Here is a 16815-nt window from a genome sequence, read left to right as displayed (position 1 = left end):
AAAATTTGTTTGCCGCTGTAAACCGACCTGTAAACCGACAAGAACCTTTAATTCTTTCGTAAACTGACATAATAAAATAAATGTTGGTACATAATTCGAAAACATCTCATGTCTATACCAACTAGAAAAAAATCGCAGTTAAATTCGTCGAAATTAAGTAGGATGGCCGTAGTTTAATTGGAAAAGCACACTGGCGCAAATCCAGCGGTAACAGGCTCAAGCACCGTTGCGTGTCGTATTTTTTTCTCATTTTACCATGTTTTTATTAGCTCGTATTCTTGATTGTCCCCTACAGATTTTTTCTTATTTATCCAATGACCAGCTAGACATTTTAAACTTTTAGAATATATCAGAACACGGCGGGAATGCATTTTTTAATATTTTTGGCCATGTTTAAGCAGAATTGAATTCATTTTCAGTTAATTCTGTTTTGTATGTTTCGGAAAAAAAATCGTTAAAAGTAATATTTACTAAGTGGGTCCTAGCGACATTTGAAACATTTAGAATATGTCAGAACACAACGCCAATTCATTCTTTTAATACTTTTAGCCATCGTTATGCAGAATTGAATTCATTTTCAGTTAATTCTGTTTTGTATGGAAATTTATTTAAGAAGAAGGAAGGTCCTAGCAACTAAAGTACTAATATATACGTGCGTTACTATGTAAATCAATATGAAATGTCAAAATGACATTTCAGTATTCTATATTTATTAATACAATATAGAATTGTCAAGTTTATAATATGATAACAGAAAATTTAAAAACGTGGTATATAAAAAGTTCTTTTTATCTTGTAATTATTTCTAGTGGGTTTATGCATGAGATGTTTTAAAATGATGTATCTTTAATAAATATAATGTTACATCTCAAATATTTTGCACTATTCGTTGAATAAAAGAAAGATTTTTTTAATGTATCTAAATTTGAATACAGGTGCAAATCGAAAATGTATATTTTCATGACTTTACAACCATACTCTACTAAAATAGCGTATTCTGAAATCATTAAGAGTACGGCAAACGTTATTCGCATTTGAACTTGAACAGGCATTGTGGTAAATAATATCAATTCACATACGAATCGCCGACGTTGTCTCTGTATTAATGATTTCAGTTTAATCAACGAGATGAGGCCTTCAAATATACGCGAGGAACATAATATTTTCGTCTATTACTCCGCACTGGGCGCTTACATTTTATATGATTGCAAAACGATTTACGAGGAATGAATGTTTAGTAAACCGCTATTAGATTAAAATGTGTGAATTTTTCAAACCCGGGATTCGAATACGACACTCACGACATTATAAGCCGACACGTTACCGCTCGGCCAACACAGGCAATTATTGAACATGCATAATTTTGAAAAAAACTTTCTGAGAAAATATATTATAACCAATAGAAAAAATCTTTTTGAAAAAAGTAAGCCACCCCGGCAAGGATCGAACCCTGCATCTCATGGGTTTACGCCCCGTCTGTGCATTACCTCTATGCTACAAGGAGACGTACTAATTGCGACAAATTTTAACTATTGGCCTTTTTAATACCCACTCATCAGCGTATTTCTAAATCAAGCTACTTTGGCAATCGGTTTTTGTTTATTTAATCAAAGTATATACTTCAATTACTAACCGACGTCGTGGATTTCTACAATATTTTTTTATGATGTAACTTACTTGAACTTGCTAATAATTTATAATTAACTATTTCTTATATTCAACGAATAGTTCACAAGATTTTTAAGAATGTACTATTCTAATTATTGAACATACATAATTTTGAAAAACACTTTCTGAGAAAATATATTATAACCAAATATTGCATAGTAAATGAATTAAATATTAAATTATAAAATAAAATATAAATAATTAGAATAATACCGTTTTGACACTATATAAAATAATGTTATAATTTCAACAAAGGTTAATTGAATAAAATTTAATTTAAATTGTAATTATTCAAGATTGTTTTTTTATTATTATGTGGATTACGGTTTTATACCATAGTATAATATAAGAGATCTACAATACGAGTATTATCAGTGCAATATTTTAAAAATATTGTAATTAATACCATAAAGCCTGAAGATATTAAAAGGCATTCGTAGCCGAATGCGTAAGGCACTCGATTGTCATCCGGTGGCTTCAGGTTCGATCCCTGGTAAGGTTGTTACAATACTCAATACACCGACATGTCGATTTTTCTTTGATTGTTTTACTGCTACTAGTAACACCAGTTTCACTGCATGACATGTTGTTGAGTTAAAACAATATTAAGCCTGGGTCACTCAAACCAATTTTTACACAATAGTTCAAAGCAGCTGTTATCAGTTAAAATATAATTAACATTCATCCAGCAATTTGATGTTATTCTTAATAGTGTAGTGATAAAAATGCTTCTTGTATATAGGATCTTATTGGAATTTTGAAATTAATAAGTCTCAATAACGTTTTATAATATCATAAAATTGTAATTAATTATGAGTAACAAATTCTTAATATAATTTAATATTTTTTTAAGATGCGTCTTTGTGACTTTGGCAGTAAATATTTTATGAATTTCGAGAATTCACAATTACAAAATTGTTTTCAGAATATTGACCAATTATTAAGAAAAAAAAAACATTTCAAAATGCCATCGTCACCCAAAACCACATTCTATGCTGAGTAAATAGTAATTATAATACACCATTTTCATTAGTAGGCACCCGGAAATTTCACGAAAATATTTACTAAACTAGATACCTAGCAATTAGTGATGTTATAATGAGTCAAAGAGATGCTAATTATTATTTTAGTAATTATTTTAGAATCTATGTTCACTTATATGCGGAATATGAAGAATGCCCCTAAATTTAGCATTCCATTTTACGCTTCCTTTGTGTACGGATCTATCAACGTACGTAATTTGACGCTTTTTTAATAAAAATATATTATATAAAACGATCAGGAGTGATATTAAAATTATTATTAGTAAAATTTTGGTTTATTGCGAAGAAGAAAAGGAGTCACATCTAAAAAGAGATCTGATATATTATTTAAACACGCGTTGCCGCCATGACAGGTACGTCACTGAAAAGTCTTCCATATGCGACTACAGTGACTTCCGGTTATCGAAGAGATCTTGTTGTTGGACAGTAGTGTCTTGAGTGCATCACTTTGAATACGTTTTGATGTATGTAATAATACTATTATTGCTGAAGATGAACGAAATTTTATACTTATATGAATTTCATATTTACTAATGTGGTACCGGACATATTCCTTGAAGACGGCCGATAAAGAGGTAAATTATATAGGTGAAATAGTTAAGTTATAAATTAACAATCCATCACCAGTTTATATAAACCTTCACCACAGTGCATTTGCGTGAACCATCACAGCAGAAGTCATACGCCGACAACTTCTAAAAGCAGATGAGCTTGGTCTTCCTGACTCACCTGATTGCCACCTTGCCTGTGACATGGCCAAAGACCTGCCGGCTTGTGAATATCTTCAGGTTTGCACGGAGAGTCGAGGCACTGGTCAGATACTATGTGCGCGATCTGATGTTTCCACCATTTGAAGAATACATGGGGAAGAGAAAATTTAAGAGCGTGGTGTAAGTGCAAAGTGAGATTATACGTGTGGTAGGCTTGGCGACTGAAATCGGACCCAAGCGATTTGTACCAGTCGAAAATAATAAATTTAAACAGGAATATAATGTATTAATAATTGACTTATTTTATTGGCCAGAGATGAACCAATGACATAGTAGTTGTTTTGTATATCGATGTCAATAAGTACGACAACTTCTTCAGACTAATAAATAGAGATGATATCGACGTATATAGTAATTTTCATTGTATTCTTAATACATAATGTGTACTATAAAAACGTATTAAAACACAGTTCGGCGTATAATGTTATACATATACATGCGTTTCATTTCACATGCATTTTTATAATTCTATGTGCGAAAGGAAAGAGGAAATAAGTATGCCAAATTAATCATAAGAGGTGTATTGCGTCACCTTACTATTAAAACCTCGTAAGTCTGTTTCAGAAGAATGTTGAGGGGAAGGATATAATATTTTAAACACCTCTTTAATCGATGAATCTGCTAACACTGGTTGTTAAATACAAGGTTTTAATTCCATGTTTAAAACCACGAAACCTACGAGTTTTTAAAATTTGTCGATAGATGGACAGTATACTAGTCTAGAGAACCGAGACATTTTGTCGAACAAGCTACATTTTTCCATAATATCGGACTTACGAGGTCTTAATAGTAAGGTGACGTTATGTATATTTTAAATGTAAAATATAGAAATGATTATAATATTAAAGTGGTCCAAAATGGAATGTTGACTCTTCTAAAAGGTATTAATTTGAGACTTATTTCTCTTTTCCTTTCGTACATGGAATTATACATTGAGTAAATATGTACTTAGTATAATTAATGTGAAAATGCTGAAAATTAAGAAATCATCTGAATTAGGTATTAAATAGTTTTCAATCTGCATGCTGAAAATATAAACTTATGATACAAAAATTCTGTCGAAAAGACATTAACATTAAATGGTTAATCACAAACATTTATAAAATGAAACGTACAGTGCACGAAATGCAATATTAAAGCTGGACATTCAAAGCAAATTATAATAAACATTCACAAAAAGGCTTGCACTGCGATGCATCTGGTGCTATAATAAATAAATAAATAATAATATTATAGTTAATATAGTTAAAAATATTTGGTAAAATTCTATACACTGGAAAATCTACGTATGTGTTGAGTATTTAATATTCATCTTAACAGACAAACGAAATATTAATTTAAAAATTCTTTCTGATCGATGAGATTCGGTGTTTGAAAGAGTTTTATCAATTTATTTGACATATTTAAATATATGGCATGTCACTTTAATAATTTGATAGAAAGTATTATAATAATTAATATAATATGTACTTAATCCACATTATTTAATAACGATCACGACCAGTTTCGTTTAATTTGAGATACATTGTTAATTGACGTGTATATCAAAATAAAAATGGTAATACCTAAAACTCCATTTCATTCGGATTTCAAAAAATTCAAGAATAATACAATTTACTTGGTTAACTGTTGTGCTAAGCATAAAATAATCATTATTCTATATTGCTTATATGCAATTAAACATTTAATGATACATTAAATAAACTATTTTTTTAATTCACAAGACTTAAGAATGTAACATTATTTGTATTGAACATAGATCATTTGAAAACACTTCTGAGAAATATATAACCAATAGAAAAAATCTTTTTATTAAAAAATACGAACACCCAGCAGGACTCGAATCTGTGTATCTCGGGAATCGCGCCCACGTGCACTGACGAGAGTTTATTGAAACTCTTCTTTCATGCAGTGTGTGATACGTGACAGAAGTTTTGCTTTTAAATTATACTTGATGTATTTTGGAAAACCTCTTTGGATGAAAATTGCCGGGAAAACAGCAATCATAGGAAAACAAAAGGCGTAAAGCCTGACGACGAACGATGCCAAATGGCAGGATCTAAAAGCTCTCGCAGTGGGTAAAGGATGATGGTTTTGGGGTGATTTGACGAACTTTTTTTCGTAAGTAGCCATAAGTAAAAGTTCAAATTATTATTGTATATTTAATTTTAGGAAAATGCGACTTTTTGCACCAATGTAAACAAACTTACATTTTTTATGAAATATATTATATACCTATTATTTATTTTTAGTATATTAAGAACGGCAATATTCTAGCAATTACATGAAAACAATCGAAGTGATATAAATATATGTATATCATTCATTGTTTTGCAATTCAAAAAGGCAAGCATGAAAATGTAAAATTAAAAAAAAACCCTTCAGTGGATGGAAAGACGTTATTTTATTTAAAACACATAAATTATGTGTATACTAATTAATTCAGATAATTTAACGATAATTTGGGCGGTTTACAGTTGTATAAATAGCTGTAGAAATGTTTTTTTTATCTTATTTGCTGGATAGATATTGGTAAGGGGTGGAGACATTGAAGAGCAATTAAATATATTATAACAAATATATAGATACAATACCTATAAGAAAAGATCTTGAAAAAAATATGGTGCCGAGAGGAACTCGAGCCCTCATCCATCGGATTCTGACCAATGTTTTACCAATTTAGTCACCTTCAAACTAAATAATTATTTTCTTAATAGGTTTTTGAAGTTCAATAAATATTTTTTAGTTTCCTGGGGGCTATGGGGGTTCGGAGCCCTACGGCCTTAGCGGGTTTACAAAATTGCTGATCATTATAAAAATATGTAGATTAAGTACTACTATATTATTCAGTATATTATAAAAAACGACAATTAAGAGACAAAGAAAAATAATATTTGTTGTAAACATAAAAAAAAAACAAGAATAACTATGAAAAATATAACAATAATATAATATCATCCCATTGAACTATAACAAGCAATATTGGAAAATAGGGTAAAAGATATTAGGAACATTTGAATTGGGTATTTTGCTGCATTATCATCCACAGGTGAGGAGCTCCAAGTCCTGGATCGTCATCCAAGAAGAGTACCTGGTTGCCGCCCTGCCGATGGCACGGATACAGTCCAGCTGGCTTGTGAAGGTCAGTCTTGCGCATTGGGGAGTCCAGGCAAATCTTTCCTCCCATTCCAAGATTCCGGAACTAGTTGGCATATTAGTATAAGTAACAGTACATTGATTATACAGGATATATTATATCATATAGGTATATGCGGTATACGTATTATTACATATAAGTTATATAAAGTATGTGTCGGATATAAAACATTTTAGACGATGTCTTTCAAAAATTAAATTAATAATTATTTATAATAATGTTCAAAATTACTAATTTCACATTAAAGGCTCAAATACACTATGATCACGATATGTGCTGTCACGTGATATCACGGTAAACTGCCGCTACGGAAAAAAATGTGTAATGTCGTTTTTCTTGGTATTTAAAATGTTATCAGACTGATGCTCCCATCCCGTAGCACATTTTGAGCCTTTAAACGCACATTGTCAGTTGACAAAATCTGCCGAAATCACCAGAATAACAATGAGGTCACCTCACGCGTACTGCGGATCATCGACACCCCGGCATGACTCAATGAATTCGACTAATGTCAAAATCACGTGTTCTTTGTTTTTAGTGGTTTTCTCTATGAATTTTCTATGAAATAATTATCTATTATCTACCTGCAGCTTAGGTTCTGTTCAAAATATTATCTATGGATGCAATGGATGCACGCGTAGAAACTGTTAAAATGAATTAAAATTGGCATGAATAATGAATAATAATTCAAAATACTAATACATTAGAGTTGGCACTCTCCATCATTAAATTTATAGAGATAGTGATCATTCAAAATATTCAGCGGAATGACGAAATCATAGTCTAAATTTGTCGCCGTACCAGCATGTGACAGTGCGTGACGTGATTATAATGTATTTGAAACTTAAGTGTACTGAAACTGACGTATATTTTATTAAGGTTATTACTACACATATACAATGTTGAATACTAAACAATTACATCATATCAAAGTAGCTTAAATAAAAATAAATGCTCTATTGTAAAGTTTATATTTTAGATATACGTAATTTTACCAGAACAACACATATATTAGTATAAACCAAAAATGACAATACTCTAATTGCGTGACAGAGGTTAATAAATCAAGCAGCAACATTGTATTGGACATAACGTATACTATAGAAATATAGTATGAACATTTGAATGAATTGAAGTCAATTCGAAATTAACCAATTCGTTTGTGTAAACTTACACTTTAAGTGATATTTTTTGTGTTTACATCGATAATTTAGTTTTTTAATCATTATACAATAGTATTGAAATATAACGATCAAAAAAAGAAAAACATTTTTAAATAATCGGTTTGATGTAGTGTAAGTAAATTTTATTGTAAAATCGCATTGTAATATAAAAATATTTCAGCAATTGCTTTAGGTTTAATAAAGCTCAGAATAAATTAATTAAATAAGTAATATATAACGCTTTTCTATGTAATGTTTCCATTTTCACGGTATTACTACTGTTAAAGAAATTTAAATTGAAAATTAATGATAAAAATTCTTACAGAGTAGAGAAAAAAGCCATTTTACATACACCCCACATCTTGTGAGCTGCGCAAAGTAACAAAAATCATTTGTTCAATCGAGAAATGTAAAGGAATCATTTAAAGGCGTAAGAAACCTGTGGCGAGAAAAATAATACGCATTTAAATGGAAAATATTCTTTAGAAAAAATCTGTTTTCTTTATGGGGGAAAGTATATTTCACAATGGAATTTCTGTTTGTAACGGATGAAAGCGTTACAAATATGAAAAGGCTTTGACGCGAAAAGTGGTTGTTGTATTACTGAAAAAAATCGCTTTGTGTAAATTTGAATACAGCAAAAAATGATGGAAATTTTTCGATACGAGGCAATCATTTCCGGCAGTGGTTAAAAGTAAAAAAAAAAAAAAAAAAAACATCCTTAAAAAACAATAAAATTCACATATAGATTGGTTCGGTATTCAAGTCTATAAAATGAAAATTAAAATTTGAGAAAAAAAAATATGTAACAAATTTCAAAACCGTTATATCAATATAACAAAAATAAACAATAAAAATACTGGAAATAATTATTAGATATTTGTTTTGTTTAATGCTGTAATAAATAAATCAATGTTAAAGAATTGTTAGTATTAGTTATAATTATGACAAAAATGGTTCGATAACTCACCTCTCCATTGGCGACTGCCTCTCCAGGAATGAAGAGTTCAGGGTAGATGTGTTTAAGATACCAGTCGAAGGATTTGCATCCAAGTTTCTTCCTCAGCGTTCGTCGCTCGGAGACGTCTCCGAAGTCGCCTTTGTCGTTGCCAATACGCTGGTAATAGTATTTGGCGTAGTCGTCAAGCCAGACCTTTGATTATGAGAGAGAGAGATTGTCAATTTATAATATTTTAAATTTACTTATGCTGATTTGAACTTTATTAAAAAAGTGGTATAGTTTCAGAATTCCAAATACTGCTTTTATTAAATCCATGTGCTATTTTTTCAATATATATATGGTTACATAACGTTACAAGTAAATTGTACGTATTACATTTCACAGTAGCACAGTTCGTCATGAGCTATCTTATCGGAAAGAGATGAAAAAATTACGCGTTGTTCGTGGAGCATTGCAGACAATAATGTTCCAATTTTATTAGATCCTAACCTAACCTGACTTAATCTTACCTAACAAATAATCCAGTATATTGGCTATATTCAAAATTTATTTGCCGCTGGCTTCCTGTAAACCGACAAGAACCGTGTTTTATTTAGACATGAATTTTATCTCAGTGCTATACGACCCATTGGACGGTCTTTAATATACGACCATATATTTCCGATACAATATTTCACGGTGAAGTGTGATACGCCGAACTGCATACGGACATATTTCCGGACACGGTTACATACGCAGAATGGACCTAATACAATATATTATTATGTTGAGTCAATTATGTAATATCATTGTGTTGAGTGGATAGCTAATGAGGATTTCTCGTTAACAAAAACTCTCTGGAAGAAGGCCAGGATCCACACCAGATTGTAGAGGTAATACTGATGTTAATTGTGCCACTAAACGTTTACCTAATTTGACGTTATTATTTATATATTTAAAGAGTATTTAATATAATAATATGAAATAAACTTTTCGAGATTTCGGCATTCGACATTTTCACATTCGTGATTTTGGCTTTCCAGAATAAGGCATTACGGGATTTTAGCATTTGTGAATTCGACAAAAAGCCCATTATTTATAATACAATATGCTAATGCAGATGATACTTGAATTGCACAGTATATGTATAAATATTTTGCGTTCTTAAAGAATTGACTGTAATTAAAATTTCCTGAAGATGTTAGATTTTAATTTAAAACTGTGTCTAACTTTGAAAATCAATATTAATCGTGCGTCACCAAATTAAAATAAAATATTTGGAAAAGTTTTTCTATTGGTAGATATTGATATGAATAAAAACATTTACTATGAATACAATGGAGAATTCTAGTAAGTCAAACAAATAAATAAAATCAAAATTTTCCTCAACTACTCAGCAATCTATGCTGTATTTAATATGTGTATATGTTACACTATACCTCTGAGAGTCTGACCGAATTTCTCTTGAGAACGTTAATTCCCTTGCGCCACTTGTATGGGGACCTCTTCCTGAAGATGTGGCCGACGTGTGAGCAGGGAACTATCTCCAGGGTACCGCCGCACATCCATGTCTTGAAAGAGAGCTCCAAATTCTCTCCGCCCCATATGTCGAAACCGCTATCGTATGTTCCAAGTTTTTCGAAGAAATTCTAGAAAAAGGCAGATATTTAGATATATCAAGAGAAAATATAGTATTATGTTTAGTACATTTTTTAGCCGTGTTTTTATCGTCTAATAAATTTATATACCTACCGCAAGTATACCAGGTAAACCTTTACATATAAAAAACCCACTCCGCTATAAAGTAGTTTAAATTGTGTTTTACGAGTCCTTATTGGATTCTAACGATTTGATAAATTCTTATTCAGGAGGAGTTAAAATTCATCTTAAGTGATATACACGTATCAATTAAAAAAAAAAACCCCATTTTCAAAGTTGCAAAGCATCTGTTTCTAAAGCTATTTTTTAATGTGTGTCTGACTTTGATCAAGGATATTATAGACTCGGCGAATGTATAATAATAATTTGTTTCTTATGTTTTTTATTGTGACCCTTGACTTGATAGGTAGGTAATGGAGTTTTTACCTACTTTACTGTATTGATTTATTATATAAGTTAGAGTTAAGAGTGTTCGTTGTCAGTGTGTGTTTGCCTTGGGTGAGTATAAGCAGCGCCTGAAGATGCCCAAAGGCGAAACCCGGGTTGCAAAAAACGACTCAAATGGAATAGTACAAAACTTACATCTATTAGAATTTAGATTCAGAATAAATTAAAAACCCAATCAGCGTGTAGCAAAAATAATGATAAATTAATTAGTATTTTAAAATGTATTCTTATTTTGTCCAACTTATGTATGCAGTATTTTTTATTTATATTTTAAATTAAATTCTCATTGGTTTAAGTTTTGATTTGAGTATTTTTTTGTAACCGGATTTCGCCTTTTGTCATCTCTATGCGTTATGCACACTGTTTAACTGTTTTCTGCGAGAAAGAAATGATATTAAAACAAAGATTTTATTACAACTCCATGACCGGTTTCATCATACGACATTTACAGGATTAGACCAATTTTACTAAACTATTTTGAAGCAAAGGTAATTTATTAATTTATTCTTCCTTAGCCGAGCATATTATGGGTTTTCACATGGTGGAAGTGATAGAGACAATGGTTTTTAGCCACTCACCAAACCCATTGCGTTCATGGACTGGATCAAATATATATTGAACAAAAAACCAATGTTCCATTTTTTAAATTGACTATATAATATCTAACAATAAACGTATACCTACTATCATGGCCCCCACAAGAGCGACTGACAGGGCTCTAACCTATGGACCCGGGTTAATGAGGGACCCGGCGTGGTAAGTCGACCAATTAAGTGAGATAAACACACATCAAAAATTTTCTCTAATAGTAAAAAAGTCGCCTATTTTCCTTTAATAATTGTTATATTTTTAATTACCTATGTGGTTGTGCGGTGAGACTTTTAATTGTATCATTACTTAAGAACTCCATAATTCAAGTGGATGTAATTATTAAAAATACTCCCTTAATTTTACCGTGAACGCCATTTGGAAAACACTACTGTAGAGCGTCACACTGCCTTTGCGATAGGTAGGGGGTCTGACAAAGCTTCTAGTCTTGGGGCTCATACTATACATACAATGGTATCGCAAGATACTTACCTTATCAATAGAAAACAGTCCTCCGGCCATCGTCGGACTCCACACAGGTTCTGCACTGCTGGTATGCCTTTTCTTCTCTCTATCCGGCACCGGGTGCCAGTTGAACTGGAGATTCCAGTCAAAACCTCCTACGTTCACGGTGCCACTACCCCTCCAGTGGTACTGAAGAGTTGTATCATCGATGACGTCAATTACTGGACATACCACGGTTGTGGGATCTCTGGCAATTCTGTCGAGGAGGGGTTCAAGCCAACCTAATTAAAAAAAACAATTGATATTAGTAATAATTAATAATTTTATATATTATCTATCTACCACAGTATAGTTTCGGAAAGGTAAAGTCGGAGTTTAATGGTAAAATATTTTGGTTGTACTGACATATAAAAGAGAACCTAAGGAAATGGTAATATGTCTGAGTCCTTCTCAGAAGTAAGACAACACTAATAGTCTATTAGACAGGTTTGCTGAAATCTGAGAGAAGCGAAGAAATAAGGAAGATAAATCGTCTTGCTCGCACAGTCACAATTAGTGATGATAGTACAATAATCGAATAACTGGTTAACCTGAAATATATAAAAACTTTTGTGTAGTAATCAGCTAAAAGTAAAATAAACAATGTTCATTATTCTAGTTATTTATTACGTTTATAGTTTATATTCCAGATGATATACTTAGTTGGTTGTCAACTACCTGCACACCGCCGTAGAAGATAACAATTTTATTGAAATATGAAAAAGACACATGAGTTATAATATATGGGTGGTTCACAATAATAATTATTGATCCATTATATGGATCAAGTCTATCAAAATGGAACCTGAGATATTTGGACCTAAAGTTAAAACACCTTTTGTAAAATTCAGGAATTTTTTCACTGTATATACTTACCATATTTTGATAGTACATGGAGCAATTAAAATAAATAGTCGAAACATAAAGTATATTCAGGCTTTATTAATATTTTCAAAATTAATGTTAGCAAATACCTCTTTATACTGCATTCAATTTGATGTCTTATCACTACTAGTATTGCTATTTATGCGGAAACTTGTAGGAGAATTAAAAAAAATCCATAAAGATTTATATTATTGCAAAAAAAAACAGATTGATTTAGTAACCGGTTAGAAATACTCAATTACCCGGTTACGAAGAAATACTAGAAAATTTACATGCTTAGTTGCAATAAATAATAGATTATTTTAAGTGTGATAAATACACCTTCTACAAGTATTTTTTTTTAAATTTAGCTTAATTAGGTATAAGTGGTGGGGTAAATTACATTTATAAAATTTTAAAGTGGCATGCTTTCATTGCCTCAGTTTTAATCTCTCCCATAAATATTCCGTATGGCCGCATAAATCCAAAATAAAATCTTACAAAAAAATGTGATTAACTTTACAACCTTTACACCCTTTTAGACATTAAAAGGACCACGCGTAAAAAAAACACAGTAATAAATAATTTATCACAGTGGCGTCCCCAATTTGCAGCGCGGACACGCACCGCCCGAAAAAATGTAATAAAAATAAAGTAATTTTTTCTGCAACGCGAATAAAAAAAAACGCGCAAGATCATCGAAACAGAAGGTGGGCACTAAAATGCCGGAAAGCCTTAATCGTAAATGTAAAAAAACTGGCAAAATAAACATTAGGGAGGGGTGAGTGTTTAAGGTATTAACTTCGCAAAACCTTGTGATAAAAATAAAGTATATAGAGATGGGGAGGGGGTGGGGATTAAGGCTTACGCGGTGGTCATCATAGTAACGATCATATCCTGACTTTGATGACGTCAGCTATAAAGAGCTTTTTATTTTTCTTTTTTATAGTAAATATCATAATAATAACAAAAAACGATATAAGGTTTATGTGTCGTGTACAACTAAATGATCGTAAAATTTTAACAAGTATGTTTAAAAATGCGGATGAAAATGTGATAGTTAGGCAGTTTTTACATAGTATCTATGTATAAACATTTATATTACAATCAATATATTATATACTAACTAGCTGAAGTACCCGGCTTCGCACAGGGTCGCTTCGTGGTTATATTTATCTTAGATATTTAAAAAATAAGAGGTACCTAATTATTTTTTTAATATTAAAATATCTGTGTTATACAATATGGCAATATAAAAATAATTCTAATAGGAGTAAAGGTCAAACAAAAGACCACTAAATTAAAATCGAATCTAAAATATTCAAACGTTATTAATGTTATTAATATATCGTAAAAAAAATCTAAATTGCATGGAACAAACAAACAATAAACGTTGTATTTTATATAATACTAATTTAGAAACCTTCGCAGGTGTGCGCACAAACACTGACAAAAGTTTCATCGCAATCGGATGAATGTTATAGGAACGCATACGAATAGAAGAAGATGATTTTCTAATTCAGAAATCTTCGTGGCCATGCGCACGATAACTCACCAAAGTTTCATTGCAAATAGAAGAAGACAAAATAGAAGAAGAAGGAGATGGTTATCTAATTCAGAAACCTTTGCGGGTTTTGGCACAATTATTGACGAAAGTTTTATTGCAATCGGATGAATGGTATAGGAACGCATACGGGACAGACAGAAAGAGAGACAAACAAACAGGCATACAGACAGACAGACATTCATTTTTATATATAAGATATAGCCTATACTGTTCCCGGAAGTGCAAGCAATAAGTTAACACAGTTTTATCGCAATCGGATGAACGGTATGGCAGTGCATACAATACGAACAAACAAACAAACAAACAAATATTAATTTTTATATATTAGATTAGATAATAAAATCTACATGTCTTTCATTGATTTTGAAATAGTTGCCCTATGATTGGCGTTTTGACTATTTCCATGATAGAAATGCTGAAAAATTAGTTTTTTTTTAAATGATTGTCTGTTTATTCTGTTATATATAAAAAAACTGCAGAATCTACATACCACATTTAAAAAAATAAATATATATATATATATAAAATATACATATCTACCTCAATACTACAACTAGATAAATCTGATTTGGTCATTGTTGGGAAAATGAAATTTAAACTTTACTTGATTAACATAAATTTCGGCAATAATTATTATTTAAAATAAAAATTTGTGCATGTCTAAATGAGAACAATTAAAGAATGTACAATTGTATGAAAAAATATTGTAGATATATTATTTTATGTATTTAATGCATTTATGGATTCAAAGTTATCTAATATTTTCAAACACAAAATTAATACAGTACTCATTAACTTCTGACTTACCTAATAGTATCATTTTGTAGAGAAGGAAATGTAAAATCATATTCTATAGCTATCTCAAAAACAGTGAAAATCAAATTATCTAGTAATGGTATTGAGGTGACGATATATATTCTTTTTAACACTACAAGAGGCTATGCAGCCCAATGACCAGTGTAGTGAAACATTAGTCTAATTAGTAATGTAAGCGAAACAATCACAAACACTCAGGGTTCGAGAAAATTACATAAATATTGTGACCTCACCGGGAATCGAACACACTTCAGATAAAAGGTCAGCGCCTTACGCACCGGACTACGGGGGCTATGGACCATATCTTTGCTTTTTCGTATACTGTGGTCCTATTATAATTTATCATATTATGTTACATAGATATTATAATTATTTAAGTTACCTACATAAAATATCAGTGGCGAAGGGTGGAGGTAGGCTGTTGAAATCCGCCATAAATAATGCACACTAAACTTTGTCAGTCAAACGTGTATGTTTTTATTGAAATAAGACTACAATTTACAGATGGTATTGGTTAGTTTTCAAAATTCAATTAAACCCTGCGAAACCAAGACATAATAGATAATAGTCAAAAAAATACTCATCTATCTATAAAATATCTAAAATTATGCAATTCAATCATACATAACTTTGGATATTTTATAGATATAATAATAATTCTTATCTATTATAGTTTGGCGTAGGCATGGCTTAATGGATTAAAAAAATGATCCAACAATATGTGTAATATGTATTCTTAATCCAACGAAAACAAATAAGTATGAATGAAAAAGTGTGCACAATTTTGTCGTATCGCCCAAAATATACAAAAACTATTATGGTTTGGTTTAGGCAGGGTTTAATTTATTTTTAAAAACTAACCAATTCCATCTGTAAATTGTAGTCTTATTTCAATAAAAACATACACGTTTGACTGACTAAGCTTAAGGAACACTATTTATGGCGGATCTTAACAGCCTACCTCCACCCTTCGCCACTGTAAAATATACACTTTAATAAAACATTAAAATACTCATTAAAGTATTGCAGGAATTGTTTTTCCCATCAAAAATATATATTTTAATATTTTAAGATGTTTAGTAATTTTTTTTTTGATTACGGGCTGTTAGCAAAGACGTTGAAAAAAACTTATTGTATAATAAAGTCTAAAATATGAAAGTGAAGCAAAAATGGCTACTAAACTAAACTATTTTTCATAATTTTTATATAAAATGTCAAAAATATACGAGAAGGTAGTTGTTAGAGTTTATATATAAAAAATGGCGCATTTGTCGTCATGGGAATCGTGTCACTCAGTAGTGACTCGGAAATTTTCGTTTAATTAGAGGTAACGATTCATTCTAATGATTCGGTCATTTGAGTCAGTTGGAAGCAGGAACGTATTCTGCAATAGTATTTTAATACGCGAGTCTGTTTTTCAATCTTAATCATTTATGACGTCTCTCTATTCTCGAAGAAACAATAGGCTTACGACATCATTAAACCGTATGTTGATTCACATAAAAGCTGGTGATTGTTTCACAGGAAGCTTTTGACTCTGACTATAGACATGTAGGTTATTAGCAATGACGCCATGAGTCAGTCATGACTAGGGATTCCAATCTATTTTCGACACATATGAATAATTCT

General features: G+C 30.9%; 1 protein-coding gene across 2 annotated transcripts in view; it reads right to left on the bottom strand.

Moving 5' to 3' along the window:
- Pgant9 (polypeptide N-acetylgalactosaminyltransferase 9) overlaps positions 1–16815 on the bottom strand; it is a 157690-nt gene that overhangs the window by 12275 nt on the left and 128600 nt on the right. The window contains exons 5-8 of one of the 2 annotated variants that reach the window (XM_085944358.1): positions 11928–12181; positions 10181–10390; positions 8772–8954; positions 3441–3545 (exon numbers count right to left, since the gene is read on the bottom strand). In XM_085944358.1, coding sequence (XP_085800484.1) covers positions 3441–3545; positions 8772–8954; positions 10181–10390; positions 11928–12181 — 752 coding nt within the window. Of the gene's footprint in view, positions 1–3440; positions 3546–6572; positions 6684–8771; positions 8955–10180; positions 10391–11927; positions 12182–16815 lie in introns of both variants that reach the window. The other variant, XM_085944357.1, reaches the window with a different exon arrangement.

The sequence above is a fragment of the Rhyacophila brunnea genome, unplaced genomic scaffold, assembly GCF_057557595.1.
Source record: "Rhyacophila brunnea isolate RB1 unplaced genomic scaffold, BYU_Rbru_1.0 scaffold_17, whole genome shotgun sequence".
NCBI classification, from domain to species: Eukaryota; Metazoa; Arthropoda; class Insecta; order Trichoptera; family Rhyacophilidae; genus Rhyacophila; species Rhyacophila brunnea.
This window is presented reverse-complemented; position numbering and strand designations above follow the sequence as displayed.